This window comes from Sus scrofa, chromosome 14 (genome assembly GCF_054392235.1).
Source record: "Sus scrofa isolate SSC_HxYL_T2T_F1_AM1 chromosome 14, Sscrofa_HxYL_maternal_Yorkshire_Landrace_v2.0, whole genome shotgun sequence".
Classification (NCBI taxonomy): Eukaryota; Metazoa; Chordata; class Mammalia; order Artiodactyla; family Suidae; genus Sus; species Sus scrofa.
This window is the reverse complement of record NC_139396.1, coordinates 54,101,760-54,120,169: the sequence shown is the minus strand read 5'-3', so window position 1 is coordinate 54,120,169 and position 18,410 is coordinate 54,101,760. Positions and strand designations below refer to the sequence as shown.

At 49.4% G+C, this 18,410-nt stretch overlaps 1 protein-coding gene across 24 annotated transcripts in view; it reads right to left on the bottom strand.

The window, feature by feature from the left end:
* Positions 1-4,599: 4,599 nt before the first annotated feature.
* The window catches only part of ACAD10 (acyl-CoA dehydrogenase family member 10), a 49,080-nt gene continuing 35,269 nt past the window's right edge, over positions 4,600-18,410 (bottom strand). For 7 of the 24 annotated variants that reach the window (XM_021073831.2, XM_084996345.1, XM_021073838.2 and 4 more), the window contains 9 exons: positions 16,554-16,954; positions 13,154-13,294; positions 12,011-12,148; positions 11,779-11,869; positions 10,476-10,634; positions 9,342-9,514; positions 7,025-7,168; positions 5,958-6,035; positions 4,600-5,385 (listed from right to left, as the gene is read on the bottom strand). In XM_021073831.2, coding sequence (XP_020929490.1) covers positions 5,245-5,385; positions 5,958-6,035; positions 7,025-7,168; positions 9,342-9,514; positions 10,476-10,634; positions 11,779-11,869; positions 12,011-12,148; positions 13,154-13,294; positions 16,554-16,954 — 1,466 coding nt within the window. In that variant the 3' untranslated portion in view covers positions 4,600-5,244. Of the gene's footprint in view, positions 5,386-5,957; positions 6,036-7,024; positions 7,709-9,341; positions 9,515-10,475; positions 10,635-11,778; positions 11,870-12,010; positions 12,149-13,096; positions 13,295-16,553; positions 16,955-18,410 lie in introns of all 24 variants that reach the window. The other 17 variants (XM_021073833.2, XM_084996348.1, XM_084996338.1 and 14 more) reach the window with 6 other exon arrangements.

Sequence of the window (18,410 nt, the reverse complement as noted above, 5' to 3'; positions counted from 1 at the left end):
ACACCAAAGCGTTTAATTGTTAAGGCCCAGTGATGTGTTTTAAGGTTGAAAAAACTCTAGTACCACCTGCTCTCTAAAAAAGGTGGTAACCAAGGTATCCATTGAGGTCACTGAATGGTGAGATTTTAGATATTTGGTTATTTAGTCTCAGTGCTTGGACACTGATGCTATCAAATGGAAGGTGTTTTTTGTCTTGTTTTGTTCTGTTTTGTTGCAGACGGTGAGGGGGGTATGTAATTCAAAGCCACATTTAAACAGAAAGACATTCTCTCTCAGAAGCAAGAGGAAAAAACGTGGTCCAGCCTGTGCACAGGCTGCCCTCCTTATTTGCACACATGCGCAAACTCATGAGAGGCTGCCAACTCACCACAACCCTACAGCCCAGCCCTTGGTGCAGCCGCCCCCACACAGGCTGCCCCAAAGGCAGTGAGGAGGCTCCCCCAAGATTCCCTGGCTTTGGAAACAGGCTCACACACTTTCCTGGGCTGGCTGGGGTCTTCTTTTTCCTCTTCCTCCTTTTCCAGGTAAGGCAGCCAGCACCTCTCAGGAAGACCCTCAGAGATGGTAAAAATGCGTGCCTCTGAGTGGAAAGAGCTCTATGGGCTTGTAGTTTATGTCTGAATTCATTGTCTAGCTGTGTGATCTTGGGCAAGTCATGAAACCTCTCTGAACCTCAGTCTCCTCACCTCTCAAATGAGCAGGAAAAAGTATGCCAGTTGTTGTGAGGGTTCAAAATAATACATGTGCAGTCCTTGGCACCTGGCAGGTACTAAATACCTGGTAGCTGGTATTCCATCCAGGAGGGGACAGAAGCCTCTTCTCCAAACAGGGTCCCCAGACAAGCAGCATCAGTTGTTCCCTGGGTTCACAAGGCAGAGCCGAGTTACAGCAGCCATTATAACCAAAGCCCCAGGGCCATTCCTCTGCAGTCAGTCAGGGAGGATGCAGCCTTGGCTGGTCCAGCTGTGCTGGGCCTGGGGTGGGTTGGGGGGGGGGGCACAGGTCTGATCCCAGCTTGAGCACAGCCTCTTCTTTAGCCCCTCCAGACTCCAGCCACATGTGAATACCACCATGTACTGTAGGCTCCGTATTTAATCTTCATGTGTCAGCTCATTTAATCTTCAGTCAGTCCTGGGAGGGAGTGCTGTTCTCTCTACTTTTCAATACAGAAAACCAGCCCTACAAGATGAACAATCATTTCCCCATCATCACCCAGCTTGTCCATCATGGAGGCAGGATTGAAACCCAGGGTCATTTGATTCCAGAGGCGTAGCTGACCAAAAGCCTTTCCTTGACCAGACTCTCGCTAAACTCTCCTTGACTAAGCTCTCTTCTTGACTGGGCCTCAACCATGACTTATAAAACCTGCAGATTCTCAGGAGGAATGATGCAGGCCACCCCCGTCACATCTGAAGATTCGAACCAACACTAGCAGAGTTTCCAATGGCTCAAGGCGACATCCCTAAGATGGCCTGAGACAGGGAGTATACCTGCCCGAGGAAAGGCTGCCAGAAGTTACTGCTTATTCTAGCCAGCGCCTCGAGAGAGGTTCATGGCTCTCAGTTTCCGTGGGAGGCGAGGAGCCTAACTTCCATAAGCACCAGTTAGCAAACCCAGATGGGTGTCATGTGGACCACTGCCCTCCCCCCTCCCTGCTTTCTGTAGATGTAGCAAGAAATCCCCTATGTAAACCCCGCCACTTCCCCTCCCTGCTCTCTCATTCTCCCTGCAAAATGCCCTCTGTACAAATGGAAGTTGAGGTCAGTTCCTGCCGGGCCCTCTTTCCTATTGTGATAGCGTATTACTGATTAATATCTGTCCCCTAATGCTTTAACTAGTGCCATCGGTGATGGCTCTTTACCACTAGGTTTTCTGTCTAATGCTGAGATGTGATAGAGAATTCCCTGAAGCCACTTCTCTACTCAGCCATCCTGATTAAAAGACCTTGGCCCCAGAGTACTTTTCCAATAGGTGATCACAGGTTTGGATCCCAGGTAGCTGTGGACTCCTACCTCTTTCTGCTCTGACACTCACACACACTGGCGAAGTTGATGGCAGGGAGAGGGCTGGAGCCGAGTGGCCCTGGGGAGGGCAGTATAACTACAGATCCAAATGTCTCAGAGATGCTCAACCAATGCTGCAGCCCTGGCCTTCCAGCAGGTCTCACTATGGTTACAGAGGGGTGAGCAGCAGCACAGGCCTACCATCCCCAAGGCATGCCTAGGGACTCCACAGTGGGAGTGATGGTGGAGAACACTGGAGCCTGGTCATTCAGCATCATTCCTGGGAACATCCTGAAGGGACCTACCCCAGCAAGCTGCCTAGCTTCTCTAGGATTATTCTAGAATTACCTGACAGAATCTGAAGTCAGGGCTTGGGGGAGCACAGGCAGTTGTGGATGTCAAGATCACAAGTCACTTTAGGGAGCATGAGGTTGGGGGTGGGGGGCAGGGGTAGGAATGGGAAGGAAGGAATGGAAGCCCTGATAGGGCTGGCATCCTTGATAGAACCCTGAAGACCTGGGGCCACTGGGGAGGGCTCAGCCCTAGGGGAATCTAGCCCCCAGTGCCTGCCAGGAGACAGCAGAGGACTGTGTGTTCCATTCATTGCTTTGGACTATGAAATAGTTGCAAGGGGAAAAAATCATTAGTCTATTGTGGTTACATTTTGTTCCCTTTCCTAGGACTGGCTACTAAGAAGTCAGGCCCAGCCAGGTAGGAATGGTGGTGAGATGTTAAGTGTTGCACAAATAAAACTGGTCAGACACGCTCACCACCATGCCAAGCTTGTTCATACCCAAGCGTGTACCAACCACACACTGACTCCCACCCCAAAGAAGCCCAGTGCTGGCATTACCACATCAGTTTCTGGCCAAGCAGAAATGCCCCTGCTTGCTGAAGGGGGAAAAAGAGTCAGATAAGGACCTGGAGACATTCCCTTTATTCTTTGGATTCTTCCTTCATATCTTTTAAAGGCCCTGCCCCCATCCCTTGCCTTTACTTCTCTTTTCTTAATTTTTTAATTTTGTGGGTGCCTCTTTTGGAGACCTCTGCAGCACTGGGGAACCAGCTCTAATCCTCCTTTATTTCTTCTTCATTTTAGTGAACTTTGGAGAGCAGAAGGAACTTTTAAAAAGTCAAAGCATGTCACCACTACCTAAACTGTTTTATCACGCTTAGAATCCACACCAAACTCCGCCCCAGGCCCCTCAGGCCCCATGTGACCCAGCACCTCCTCCTCTCTCTGCTCTCCAGGGCCTCTGCATCTGCTGCTCCTTCTGAAATACTCCTGCCCACTCTTGTCATGCAGGTCTGGCCCAAATGCCTCTCCTCGAAGGAGTCTCCCTTCCTGAGCCCCCAGCTCCTCATCCCTAGTACTGCCCACACCACATCATCCACTAGTCCCCTAGCACCCACTACTGCACCTACCACAGCCTTCATAGCACCTACATAACCTCCACCACCATTTCAGGCACTCACCACCATCCCCCACTCGAGATGTGGGCCTCTTGATAATAGCAACTTCACCTGTTTGTTTTCCTGCACATCCCCCAAAGCTTAGACCAGTGTCTGGCCTAGAGTTGTGGTGCAGTTGATAGCAGTGAGTGGAATTATTTCACAGAATCAGAGACTCTGGGTAAGGCCACATCTCTGTGACCTGCGTTCTTAGGGCAGGGTTCCCGAGCCTCCCTGCTTAGCAGTACAGTATCTGAGGGAGATGTGGGGTTGTCCCACAGCACAGCTTCTATTTTCATCCCCACAACTGCACCACTTAACACACAAAGTTAACCTCAGAGGCCATGAGAGAAATTCTGACGCTGTGTGATACACCAACACCGGCCAAAGCACTTCCTTTTTCAAAACCTCCTCTTCCCTAAGGCTCAAAATAAGAACTCAGGCTGCTAGAACCCTGCCAGAGTTAGCAAAAGATTGTTTACCTGTGTGGCTGGTATGATAAATTTGTTTGGGGGTTTGAATTTAACTGTACCTTAGCGAGCAAAAGCAGTAGAGGAGGGCCTGCCTTCATAGACCACTGGGCCAAGAATACCTGGGGAGCCGTTTCACAAGCCCCCGAGGCCCATGGCCCTGGCTGCAGCAGGCGGGCACTCTCTCCTTGAGGGGGTCAAGTCTGCAATGCAGCAGATGAGGGATGGTCCTGCTCACCTTGGCTTGACCTGAAATAGGCAGCTGTTGGCCGCATCATGACACATCATGAGATTAGCAGACCAGGTCCTAATGACCAGGGGTTTATCTCCACCTGTCGCTTGAGCTCATGGGACACCCATTCCTGAAATAGCTCAGACCTCAAGTGAGTGAGCATTTCCACCTTCCTCCAAGCTCTCTGAACTGTAATAGCATACTGCCCACCACCTCCCCCCACACTCTGACTATAGAGCAGAGGGAGGAGTGGCCCTCACACACCAGAAGGTCATGGTCCTTTGCCAACCTTTACATAAGCAGCAGTGGGGCAGCCGATTTGGGACCTGCCAGGGGTCACTACATCTGTGGCCCCCCACACATACAAGTGGGATGATGCAATGGGCAGGATCCCAGGTAAACTCAAATATGAGGAGGCAACAGAATACTGAGACACAGGAGCTAAAGTGTGAGCCTTTATTCTCCATTCATTTTGTATGACATAGAACATTCATGATATCTGAGGTATATTTTCTTGTTCCCCAAAAGTCCATTTCCGAAGTAACATCTCAGTGTTCTGTGTTTTGGACACTCAGAAGAAGAAAATCAGATGGCAGTAGTTTCATGATTTTGGTTTCATTCCTTTTTCCCAAGAGTGCTCCTGCCTTGGGTCTGTAGGCTGCTGCCATCAGCTGGGGTGGGAAATGGGGAGGCAGGGAGGAGGAGGCCCCCACATTGGGAGTAAGCACGGATGGACACAGCACCCCAGCAGCACCCCTGCTATCTGTCCAGACTCTCAGAGCCTGTATGCAACACAGCCAGAGAGACGGGGTCCTGGACTGAAGACCAACTTTCCAGGCTCTGTACCAAAACCCACTCAGCTCTCAGCTAATCCTCTTCCTCCGTGCCTGAAACAGGGAATGCCAGGCCTCTCACAGAAGTCTCTTCTGTGGGGACCCAACAAGGCTAAGTTCACAATGATAGCCACAGGACAGACTGCTGGGCAGGGTGCAAGAGTCACACATACCAGGCCTTTCAAACTGCACCACTTAAAATGTAGGCACCCTGGCCCAGCAGGGACATTCCGGCTCCTGAGGTCCTTGCACATCTATAGGCCATGCTTCAGCTCCATCTTGGCCACTGCCGCCCGGTGCACCTCATCAGGGCCATCAGCAAAGCGCAGGGCTCGGGCCCCAGCAAAGAACTGAGCCAGTGGGAAGTCGTTGCTCAGCCCTGCTGCTCCAAAGGCCTGGCGGACACAGAGGGAGAAGGGAGGAAGTGGGAAACCCTCATCCCTGAGAGCCCAGGAACAAGTTCCTGCTCCTAAGATCCCAGAGAGGCTCATAATAGCCACCTTCCTGGAGATATCCCCTGACACCTGCGTGATAACCATGTTGAGGGAGACTTCAAGTGGGGCCATGCTTGCCGTCCCAGGAATGCCAGACTCCCCAGGTCTGCCCTGCAAGGTGACTTCTGCCATCAGGAAATCTCTACCAGGGCCAGGAGGCATTCTGCATGTCTGAGAGACTAAGCCTGGTGTGGTAAGGACCCACGTTCCCAAAAATCTGAGCCCAACTTCTTGCAAGCTGAGTGACCTTGGACAAGTCCCTTCATTTTTCTGTGCCTGTTTCCACATATTCAAAATGAGGTAGGAATGGGACTCCTAAGGTTGTTCTGAGGAGGAAAAGGAAAGTCACACGCCTGGTGAGTATGCGACAGAGGGCGGCTGTTAGTTTACTGGAGGTTGGGCAGCTGAAGAGAGGGGGTTTGCATCTGTTGTAAATGATCCAAAGGAAACAAGCATCCACCGTCTGTGCTCACCTGAATGGCACGATCAATCACTCGGGAGGCCATGGATGGAGCTACCATTTTAATCATGGCAATATCCAAAGCTGCAGCCTGCAAGGAGGCAGAGATGTGGTGAAGAGGGCAGAACACTTGGAAGAATGATCAGTTTCATAAGGAGTAGAAACAATAGCTCAGAACAGAGACCTGAGGTCCTGCTGGACCACAAGCCATGTGGTGCCCACCCAGCACCAAAGCAGGTAGAGGGGGCAGTGGTGGTAACTAGGAAGGTGACTCAGGATGATGTGTGGTATGGGTGGCTGCCTGGTGAAGGATAGACTATGGGCGTCTTCCCAGGTGACAGGCAGTATCACCAGCACGCAAATAACAGGATGGAGAATGGCTTGTGCTTCATTCACGGTCACTGCCAGCTCTGTTTCCAAAGGGAAGGTGCACCAAAGCCAGCAAGGACTTGGGGAATTGAGCTGCAAGGACCTGCCCTGGGACTGGGATTTGGAGCAAAGCCCCTGAGAGCCCTCATTCCTGGCACTAGAGTGCCAAGGACCCAGGAACTTGAGCCTGGGCCACCCTACACACCCCGTTACTGAGGCCTCTTAGCTAAAGCATGGAGGCCCCATGGAGAGCTGGAGAAGGCAGGGGTCGGTGTGGCATTGTGCCTGGCCATCAGAGGCACTCAGAAAGAACCGTTTAAGGAATAACATCACCCTTGAAAATAAGCTTTTATTTTGGCTAATTCCCTGGCTTACTCTCAGTTTGCCTGATGCCTGGAAGTCCAGGCAGGGTCATAGCTGAGGCTGGGAGCCATGTGGCCCTCACAGGCTCCCTGTCTTGAACCCAGAAGGTCACTGGGTCAGTAAAATAGAAAGTTCAGTCCTCTTTTATTATACCTTTTCTGTTTTTGAAAAACTGCCCAAGTCGTTCCAAGGAGAATTGAAGCAAAGTTAGTTATGTCAAGAAACCAAGCACTTGATCTATGGTTTGCTGAAATGAGGAGGGAAGAGTCTGCATCTAGAGATCCCCAGGCTGGCATCTTTCACTGCGACCTCAAGACCTGTCTTCCGTGAGGCCCCTTGGTCTCCTACCTTATTTCCCGCCACATCCATGACATGGGCAGCTTTCAGCACCAGCAGCCGGGCCTGCTCAATCTCCACACGGGACTGGGCGATGTCTGCCAGAATCGTGCCCTGCTCTACCAGGGGCTTCCCGAAGGCCACACGGGACTTTGCCTGTGGACACAGGAGAAAGGACAGGAGGCACAGGGCTGTGCCTTGCAGAGGAGGTGGGCAGAAGCACATGGGAGAGGAAGGGGCTCGGAAGTAGAACTTCACAGCTCATCAGCCACTTTGCCAGCTCTCCAGCCACAAGAAACTTCCAGGGAGAAGAGCCAGATGCAGGCGTTCATGGGCACCATGGAGCTAGGCAACGTGGTGGCTGCACAAATTACCTTCTGGAAACCCGAGAAGGGCAGGCCTGGCTGCCAGGAGCAGTGCTTGATTTGAGCTGTCTCCCGCCCAGGGCTACTCCAGGAACTAGGCAGTGACTGTGGGTGCTTCACACAAGCCAGAAGGGCATCCTCTGCTGAGGGGGCTGGGCCTGCTTCACACCCTGGGACGCCCTCAGGAGTAAAGTCAGGGTGCCAGCGCCCCCTTGTGGGCAACTGTTACTGCAGTGGGGATTCTAGAGCAGTTGAAAGTTACAAGCAATCAAAGTCTATAAGGGGAGTTCCGTGGTGGCGCAGTGGTTAACGAGACCCCTAGCCTGGGAACCTCCATATGCCGTGGGAGCGGCCCAAGATACAGCAAAAAAAAAAAAAAAAAAAAAAGACAAAGTCTATAAGGGATCCTTCCCCACCTCACCCCGTCTTTTAACTAAAAACAGTTATGACACAAATAATATATCTAATAGCAAAAGAAGTACACATTTTCAGACAAAAAAAGAAAAAAACACCTGGTATTCCATCATCTAGTCACACTTTATATTTGGTAGATACCTTTTTGTATGCCTACACATACATATGCATTTTTGTACAAAAAAATAGTGTCACACTCTATATAATGCTTTGTAGCCTACTTTTTTTTCCCTGTTAAGAGCACCTCATTGTACATTAAGAAAGAAAGAGATTTCTACATCATTTTGGAATTTCACTGAATGCCCATACCAGGCTTAGCTGACCAGGCTCCAACTGTTATATATTTCTTTCTGGTCTTTTTAGGGCCACACCTGCGGCATATGGAGGTTCCCAGGCTAGGCGTCGAACTGGAGCTGTAGCCGCTGGCCACAGTTACTCTGGATCCGAGCCACAGCTGGGACCTACACCACAGCTCATGGCAACACCGGGTCCTTAACCCACGGAGCGAGGCCAGGGATCAAACCTGCGTCCTCATGGATACTAGTCAGTTGTTTCCACTAAGCCACAACGGGAACTTTATAGCTTGCTTCCAACATATTATAGTCACAGCTGGTGTGAACCTCTATATCTAATCAAATTACTCCCGTGTGACCAAGTCCTATGAGTGGAACTTCCACGTCAATACTATGGCACCTTCTAAGATTTCAGAAATTTACAGTAAAACTACTCTGCAGGATGGAGCAGGAGACTATACCTGAGCCCTTAGCAGTATTTTATTTCAAAATAAAACAAAAAACTGGTCTCAACTGAGAAGAGTGTGGATTTCAGGTTTACTCAGTAATGCAAGCACACCGGACTACATCTGTTCTTTGGACAGAGTATCTTATATTTTTTAGTCTCAAGTGTTTGCTTCATCTTTGTGAAATCGGTACCACTGATACGAATTACTATTCCCAGCAAGAGCTTTCTTTTGGGTGGGCTTCCAACCTTTGAGGGGGTCACAGCAGAACAAAATTTTGGGGCCATGTAGTGGAGAAGGGTGATGCAGGGCTGGACGACAGAACCCCAGGTTCTCTCTGGTATCTAATTTTTTTTTTTTTTTTTTTTTTTGGCCATGCCTCAGCATGTGGCAGTTCCTCTGCCTGCCAGGGATTGAACCCGCACCACAGCAACAACTGCGGTGACAATGCTGGATCCTTAACCTGCTGCACCATAAGAGAACCCTCTGGTATCTGATTTTTTAAAATGTCCTGGTAGTATGAATGGCCCTCAACAGGTCATGACCCTGTGGACCTTGGAACCTTGCCCTCTACTGCAACAAAACCTGGCCTTTTCCTTCTGGTCACCTCAACAGTGTGGCCCGTTCTCTGCAGCATTTCAAATTTCAGCAAAGTAGCAGATGCAAAGCAAAGGCAGGGACACAGCTTCTTATAAAGAATATCACCTAGCTTTACCCACTGAGTCTGCTCTCAGAAAACAGAATTTGGAGTCTGATAGGAAAATAAATGGGTGGTTCTGGGACAGAGACGGGTACAAAGGGAAGCACTCACTCGTGCCTTCATGAGCGCCAGTGCCCTCTCCGAGCACCCTATCAGCCGCATGCAGTGATGGATCCTGCCAGGACCCAGTCGGCCCTGAGCGATCTCAAAGCCCCGGCCGGGGCCCAGGACCATGTTCTCCTTGGGCACACGCACCTTCTCAAACAGGACTTCGCCATGGCCACCTGAAAGACCCAAAGCGTTCCCCTGAGTGATCCGCCTGTCCATTTTCCTCAAACGTGTTTATCCTTTGCCTCAGGCAGGTCACCTATGGCAATGTTCCTGCCCTTCTAAAGCCTTCTAACTGGGACATGGTTGAAGGGGGAGATAGTGTAGGAAGGAGCCTATTAAAGATGGAAAATAGGAGTTCCTGTTGTGGCGCAGTGGTTAACGAATCTGACTAGGAACCATGAGGTTGAGGATTAGATCCCTGGCCTCGCTCAGTGGATTAAGGATCCGGCATTGCCATGAGCTATGGTGTAGGTCACAAATGCAGCTTGGATCTGGTGTTGCTGTGGCTGTGGCGTAGGCTGGCAGCTGTAGCTCCAATTAGACCCCTAGCCTGGAAACCTCCATATGCTGTGGGTACAGCCCTAAAAAAATTTTTTTTTAAATAAAAAATAAAGATGGAAAATAAATCACTGATTTACACTATCAAATGAATAGTTTGGCATTCCTTTTCTAAAACATGACTCTAACTTAAGCTGACACTCCTTAGCGGTATGTGACTAACCACGTCATGATCCCATGGGAATACCGAAGACAAAATGTGAACATCATCAGTAGAGAGAAGCCTCTGTGAGAGGCTCTCCTGGGCTGCAGGCCAGCTGTCCTCGCTGGGATCTGGAAGAGAAAGGCTGTGGGGCACTTCTTGCCCCCTGCTCTGTCCTCTGTGGCCTCCTTACCTCACAGAGTTCTGCTTATCATTTAAGTTTAGAAGAGAAAAAAAGGATAAACGCCTGTCTGAAATTTGCCTGTGTGGCTGATACTCACATATGGAACTGAAATGCAGGAGCATGTGACCTTATAAGTGTCATCATATGCTTACAGGTGTAACTTCCTGAGTGGGAGCAAGCGCTGCCCAAAGCCTTTCCCCAGGCCCAGTCCAGGCCCACACAAAGAGGAGAGCTGTTCCCAGGAGCCAACCTGGTGCATCCTCCAGCCCATACACTGTCAGAGGCCGGATGATTTTTATCCCTGGAGTATCCATGGGAACCAAGAGCACAGACTGCTGTTGATGGCGTGGGGCATGTGGGTCTGTTTTCCCCATAAACACGCAGAGTTGGCAGCGCGGATCCAGGATGCCTGCCGGGAAAAGAGAGAGACAGACCCCCATCATCTGACACCAGGGCCATCAGATCACTCTACAGATGGAGTCCTAGCCCAGGGAAGCTGAAGCCAGCAAGCAGACAGGATCCTTTAACACTTCACAGGAGCAGAATGAGGACATGCAGGCTCTTGACCAGCAATAACAACTGGGTTTTGTCCCAGTGAGGAGACTCCAATATCATAAGTTTCGCTTTTTTTTTTTTTTGACTTTTTAGGGCCGCACCCTCAGCATATGGAGGTTCCCAGGCCAGGTGTCAAATCGGGGCTGCAGCCGCCGGCCTACACCACAGCTACAGCAACACAGGATCCAAGCCACATTTGTGACCTACACAACAGCTCACAGCAACACCAGATCCTTAACCCACTGAGCAAGGCCAGGGATCTAACCTGCGTCTTCATGGATACTAGTCAGGGTCATTAACCACTGAGCCACGATGGGAACTCCATAAGATTTTTTTTTTATCAATTTTTTTTTTAATGCACCAAGTCTAGCTGAAAATATAATGTGGATACAAGGAGCTGAAAACTGCTACTTTATCACAAGCAGTGGGAACATGATGGCTTTAGGCACAGGCTTCGGAATCAGGCCAGCCCTGAACTCTGCATTCCTTACTTTTAATAGGGGGCTACTACCTTAGGCAAGTGACTCAAGTCACTTCTCCATCGTAGTCTCCTTCTCTGTAAAGTGGGGATAATAGCAGGGATCTTCCAGGGAGGGGTGGGGACTCAGTGAGGTGAGGTCTCTGCAAAGTTAACAGCTGGTGAATGACAGAATTACCACTGGTCCTTCTGCTGTAGCTGATCTTATAGCAGGATCACCACTGAGGACAGGACCTGCCTCTCCAAAGGGAGATGCTCAGGGCAGAACAAAGAGAGTCAGGAGGGAATGAGAGATTCCTGGAACTGCCATATGTGGGGTCACCTGGTAACCCCCAAAGAACCTCTCGTTCTCCCAGGATTTGCTGCCTCTGCTGGAAGCAGACTCAGAATCTCCTTTGTGTCAAGTGGAAATGAAGCTGGTCCCTCCCATCGTTTCACAGGCACCAGCAGGGCAGGGAAGACATGCTTATAAATGCAGACTCATGTAAGTATAACCGAAAAATGAATTTCAGGCAGATACCTGAGATCCACCACTTGTGACCATTGATGACATAGAAGCCATCCTCCTCTCGGATGGAAGACTCGATATTTGTAGCATCTGAGGAGGCAACCTGAGTGAGAACACATTCTGATTAAAGCTGGCAAGGATCCCACCATGGTCCCAAATGGCAGAGCCCAGATGGGGTTAGGCAAGGATCTGGCCTGATGAGAAGGAGCACCTGTGAGTGACCCAAGTCCCAGGAACCAGGTACCTGGGGCTCAGTCATAGCAAAACAGGAGCGGGCCTTTCCCTCCAGCAAGGGAGTCAGCCAGCGGGCCTTCTGCTCCTCAGTGCCATACCGCACCAAAACCTCCATGTTCCCTGTGTCTGGAGCAGAGCAGTTGAAGATCTGAAAAGGAGAGAAGGCGTAACGGTGACTCCCACATCCACATTCAAAACTTCAAACCGCCCAGAAGCATGGACAGGACTCCTAAGTCACAGGCCCTCTGACACTGAAAGTCCTTCCTCTCCCCAGGGAAATGTAAGGACCCAAGACACTTTGAATATAATGGCTCAGAGCCCCTGAAGCTCATCCAAGGAGTTCCTTGATAGAGAGAAAGGAAACTGGAGCTGGTGCACGGGGCCCAAAGGAAGCCAGCCAAGCTGTGCTCACACGGAAGATGCCCACCCCCAGCAGCTTCCTTGTCCCGGCTCCAGCCTCCTGCCTGTGGTGTCCTCGCTCATAAGAAGTCAGTGTGCTGGGAGTTCCCATCGTGGTGCAATGGTTAACGAATCCAACTAGGAACCATGGGGTTGCAGGTTCAATCCCTGGCCTTGCTCAGTGGGTTAGGGATCTGGCGTTGCCGTGAGCTGTGGTGTAGGTTGCAGACGCAGCTTGGATCCCACGTTGCTGTGGCTCTGGCGTAGGCCAGCGGCTACAGCTCCAATTCAACCCCTAGCCTGGGAACCTCCATATGCCCTGAGAGCGGCCCAAGAAATGGCAAAAAAAAAAAAAAAAGAAGTCAGTGTGCATTGGAGCCCCTAGATCCGCTGCAGCTGGAGGGAGCCCTACCAGGCAGGTGGCTAAGCTTGTGTGGAGGACAAGATATCCTCCACAAGGGAGAAGATGTTAAAGAAGGTACCTGGGGGGAGTTCCCATCGTGGTGCAGTGGAAATGAATCTCACTAGGCACCATGAAGTTGCAGGTTTGATCCCTGGCCTCGCTCAGCAGGTTAAGGATCCGGTGTTGCTGTGAGCTGTGGTACAGGTCACAGACACAGCTTGGATCTGATGTTGCTGCAGCTGTTGTGTAGTCTGGCAGCTGTAGCTCTGATTGGACCCCCCATAGCCCGGGAACCTCCATATGCTACAGATGCAGCCCTGAAAAGAAAAGAAAAAAAAAAAAAAAGAGTACCTCAGGGGCATACAGAGACGTGCCCATGAGCTCACACAAGTGTGCATACTCCACGTTGGTCAGTCCTGCTCCGTATTTTCTCTCAGGATCAGTCTCTATGGGTAGAAAAAGATTCCAGAGTCCTTCGGCCTTGGCTTTCTCCTATCATGGGAAAAAGAGGTCAGGGATCCATCGTGGGTGATTTCATTTTATTTTGGCCCATAGAAAATGAGGCAAATCGAAACCATCAGGCTAGATACAAACTCAGCAGACCTGTGGGAGGAGAATATGAGGGTCCCCAGGGACAGCTAAATCCTAACTGACTGAAAGTGGTTTACTTCCCCGGTGTCCATATCCTGGACACCCCACGTACCCCACATCCATCATGGTTAGCATTACTGTTGCACAGCTTAGAACTCCAGCCATGAGCACCAGAGAGTAAAGGGTCCTTTAGCAAGCATGATAGGAACCAGCCCAGTAGCCTCAGCTGCCCTGCTGGGTGCCTAAGGGGATCCTCTAAACCAGCTTCCTTTACAAAGCACAACTTCGTTCCTGGGAAAATACCCCGGATTTCTGAATGTAGCTCCTGACAGGGAAAGTCGTAAGTCTAGCCTGGGGGTCAGGAGTCCAGACCGAGTCAGACTGACCAGTTCAGACCCTGCCCCGCCAGATCTGCTGGAAGACCTTGGGCAAGATACCAGATCTCTCATACTTGTTTTGCTTTTTGCGGCTACACTGTGGCATATGAAAGTTCCCAGGCTAGGGGTCAAATCAGAGCTGCAGTTGCAGACCTCTGCCACAGCCACAGCAATGTGGGATCCAAGCCACATCTGTGATCTATTCTGCAGCTTATGTCAACGCCAAATCCTTAACTCACTGAGCAAGACCAGGGATCAAACCCACATCCTCAAGAACAGACACTATATCAGGTTCTTAACCTGCTGAGCCACAATGGGAACTCCAGGATACTGGATCTCCACATGGCAGTTTCCTCATCTGTGAAACTGGATGTCACCACCCACCCTCCCAGTCATAGCTACTGAGTATTACAGTAGGAATGGACTGTGACTAACTGATGGGGAAAAAAGAATGGCGTGGGAAGGTTATCAGAAGCTCACAGTAGATAATGAGGCTCAGAAATGGATAGGAGCCTGGCAGCTCAAGGTGATGACAGGACAGATACTCTGCAGTCCTGCTGTGCAATGAGTGAGTACCAGCTGTTTTCTGTCTTGAAAACTATTCACTCTTCTGGTCCCAGAAAAGAGACAGACCTGCTGGCCTAGCCTGGCCGGGAGGCTGGGCTGGCACCTGGACTGACAGTTCTGCCAGACTGTGTCCAAAGGTGAGGAGAGAGGCCCTGTAGGAAACTGGGGTGCTGCTACCCAAAGGGGAAGAGACACTAGGCAGCCAACCAGTGTCCATAGCGCCTACCTTGCTAGGTTTTGGGAGATTAAATGAGGCAACACACAGACTATGAAGTGCTGAACTCAGAACCTGAGGGCTGCACAAAACATTCATGATTATGGATATTCTTCCCACTGGGAGGGCTCCAGCTGGCTGATTTGTACATTACGTTGGGCCCGGTCTCTATGACACATACTTCTAGAATCAGCACACACACTGGTCTCGTTGATGTGTTAAGCTAACTAGCTCAGAGTGTAGTGACGAAGAAGGACAGATTAGTTAAAACAAACAAAGCAGGAAGAGAAGGGAGAAGTAAGAAGCAAGGGAGTTCTGAGAAGAGGAAGAAAAAGAAAATGAATACAGTCATCTCCTTGTGGGAGGGGGGAAGCCCACAGATTTGAGCCCAGAAGATCTGGACTGAGTCCGGGTGCTATTATTTCTAGCTGTGTCCCTGGACAAATTTGAGTCCTCATCTTTAAATTGTGGTTCATAATGTTCACAGGATTTGTGAGATGCAGTATATAACACCAAGTACTTGTCATATGGGTAGTGATGACATTTTGGATAAAAGCCATGCGCCACAACTTCACTCTACCCAAAAATCTTAGTTGTCATTATGATTCCCTTTCAGGTATGACCAGAAGTAGAATGTTCCCTAATCTAGTTTTCTCCTATGCATTCATTTTAGATTCCAGAAGTGTCTGCAGCATGAGTATGTGCTTTCCCAATCCTTTTTACTTCAAAAAACCGATGCTACAGAAACAGTAAATGGACAGAGAAGTAGGTGAGAGCATTTGTTGCATATGCTTGCACAGGATCCAAACCCCTTCTTATTCTGAGGAACACCCTCACTGTTTAAATTTCAGTGGTGTCAAGTATCCCAGTGCAGAAGAAGAATGAAGTCAGGCACATACCCTGCATCCTGACAGTGAAGGCGTGAACATGGGAATTATGCCCAGCCAGCCGAAAACTCCCAGTTCAAATTTCAAGTCCTAAGGAGGCATCCAGATCTCCTGGCCCCTGCACTAGTGACAGCCTTGGCCATGCTCCCTGTAGCTGGCCTTCCCTTGGCTTTACTGTCTCCTTCAACTGGCTCTTCAGCCTCCATCCATGTTAGCAGGTAGGAAATGTTCTTTGAAGCTTAAGTGACCTGGGGTGACCTAGACTAAGATCCCCAGAGTGTCCCTCAGCGAAGGAAAAGGTGGACAAATTATGGTGCACCCACACACCTGGGGGTCCATCTCCAGGCTCTGACATGCTAGGGTGAGAAATAATTAAATTATATAAAGTGTGAGATTCAAACAACTTTGTTAAAATAGGAATAATATCTATTAGTATATAATAGAAAAAAAAAGAGCTGTGAGCCTAATAAACTAAATTATTATTATCATTTTGTCTTTTTAGGGCCGTACTCATGGCATATAGAGGTTCCCAGGCTAGGGGGTCAAACTGGAGCTGGAGTTGTTGGCCTACACCACAGCCACAGCAATGCCAGATCCTTAACCCACTGAGGCCAGGGATCACACCTGCGACCTCATGGATGCTAGTCAGATTCATTTCCACTGACAAAGAACAGCAGGCATTTCTGTTACCAGCTAAAGTGGTATTACTATGTGCCAGTAGCATAAACAGTTTATAGTTGATATGGCCGTTTAGCTTTGATATTATGAATTCTTTAAAGAGAGACTTATTTAATGGACGTAATTAATATCACTTTGTTTCAAATTGACATGATTCAAATATGCATAAAATGAGCCACCTGCCCCAGGGTTTTAAACCACAGACCTGGCATTCCTCTGCCTAGGTACAGCTATAGGCCACGACAGGGTCACACAGAAGGGGCAGTGAAGTGAAACTGAGTGACCTAGAGCTGGCTCTTTTTGAACACGACGGAGAGAGGAGATCAATCAGCCCTCCCGTCTCTTCACTGCCTGGGAGGAAGCAGATGCGGCCGGTGGGCCAGCTGAGGCTGGGCTGTGCTAACGTGGTCTCCCCACCTCTCGAAAGGCTGCTTTACCTTGAGATCTTCAACCAGAGGGGAAGGGGTCCACCTCTCAGCTGACGCCTGGTGACTCTGCAGCTCTGGCTCAGCAGGGTACACATGTCGCTCTATAAACTGCTTCAGCCGCTGATACACCTCCCGGACTGGTGGGGAAAGGCCTTCTGGAGAGAAGACCAGAGCTCCCTTTGAGGCATGAGCTGGGGAAGAGTCTGTCGAGGTGACATAACTCCTCCTGCCCAGGGTCCTCGGCAGGAACTGTGGCCTGGCCCACGTGTGGTGGGACCTTGTTAATGGTTTGGTGGGTGGCATCTCTTTGAATACCCGGAATCCTTCTTTGACTGCGAAATCCCATGCCAGGTTAGACATAAATTCAGTCAGCTTTCCACTTTGCTCCGCGGTCGCTGAGCTTGCTTGCCCTAAGCAGAGGCAAAGAAAAGCAGTAAGTACCCCCCCCAAACAACCTGGAATAGTAATGCTAGCATGGACAATATTATTGTTACATCAGCAGCTACTGCCACTTGCTGAGCACTTGACATGCACCAGACTCAGTGCTAAGTGCTTGACATGTATTACTACAGCTCACTGAATTCCTGGAGCTGTATGACTGTTTTAATCCCCACTTTACAGACAAGGATCTGGGTTTTAGGGAGGAGATGTGCCCAAGCTTACATTCTTGGGATGGGAGCCTGAAGTTGAACTCAGTTGGCCTGCTCCCTGCTCTCAACCTCTTCTCCTCCTAAAGAAACCAAATCAGGAATTCCCCCAAATCACTTCTGCTGTCACCAGTGGGTTACAGGAAGCCCTGCCACAAAACTGATAATAACTGTGTCACAGGGTATTGGATTCAGAGCCAGTTTCTGAGCACCATTTGATCTAGATCAACACCATCATCAGCATCGCAGAACTCATTCTAGTCATGCTGTTTCTTTATTTAATGGGGCGCCAAGAATTTTTTTAAATGATTTTTGAAAAAACTTAATGTATAGTATATTCTCTTTATGAAGTGCACAATTCTGTGAGTTTAGTCAGGCAACCACCACTGCTATCAAGATACAGTATATATATATTCCCATCAGCCCCAAGTTTCCATGGTGTCCCTTTGTACCTTTTCCCCTACCCCTAGGCAACAATACTGATTTCCATTCCTGTAGTTTGTATTTTTTAGAATGTCACATAAATACATACATCATATTTTCAGTGCAGCTTCTTTCACTCAGGTATCTGGGACCCATCTATGCATCTCCTTATACCGTGACTATTGCCTCATATTTATAGTGGGCTTTTTCACAGCCAGCTCTCCTGGATTCCTTTTCGCATTTCCATGTTCTCAAAAGACTATTTTCCTCATTTCCTATGTATCAATAAGTGGATCTTTGCAAAGGTCTATTTTACTTCTGGCTCCTGCCATGGACAAGTGCTAATTCTCAAAAGAACCATTTTTATGCAGCTTTGGTATTAAAGATATTAAGCTATTCCTTACAAATAAGGAACGAGATCCACCCACTACATAGCAGAGGATGCAGCCCTCTGGACCTCAGCAAGTCTTTCCTCAGCCCCTCTGGGTGCTGGATAAGGACCCAGGCTTGGCGGGCCAGTCAGGAATCAGGCAATCCCCTTCCCAAAGTCACAGATGCACAGTGAGGGCCACTGAGCACAAGTGGGCTACATTTTCCCCTCATTACTTAAGGCTGTACACATCTCATCGAAGGGAAAAGTACCCTCCCCTTACATTCACTGTTATTTGTAATGGTTTTCTTTTTTTAAAAGCGGGTATAAAATATTTTCTTAATTATCATCACCTTAATTGGTGATGCTTTCTTTGACTCTTAGAAAGCCACTTGTATGAGCTTGGGTTGACTTAAAACTTTCAGT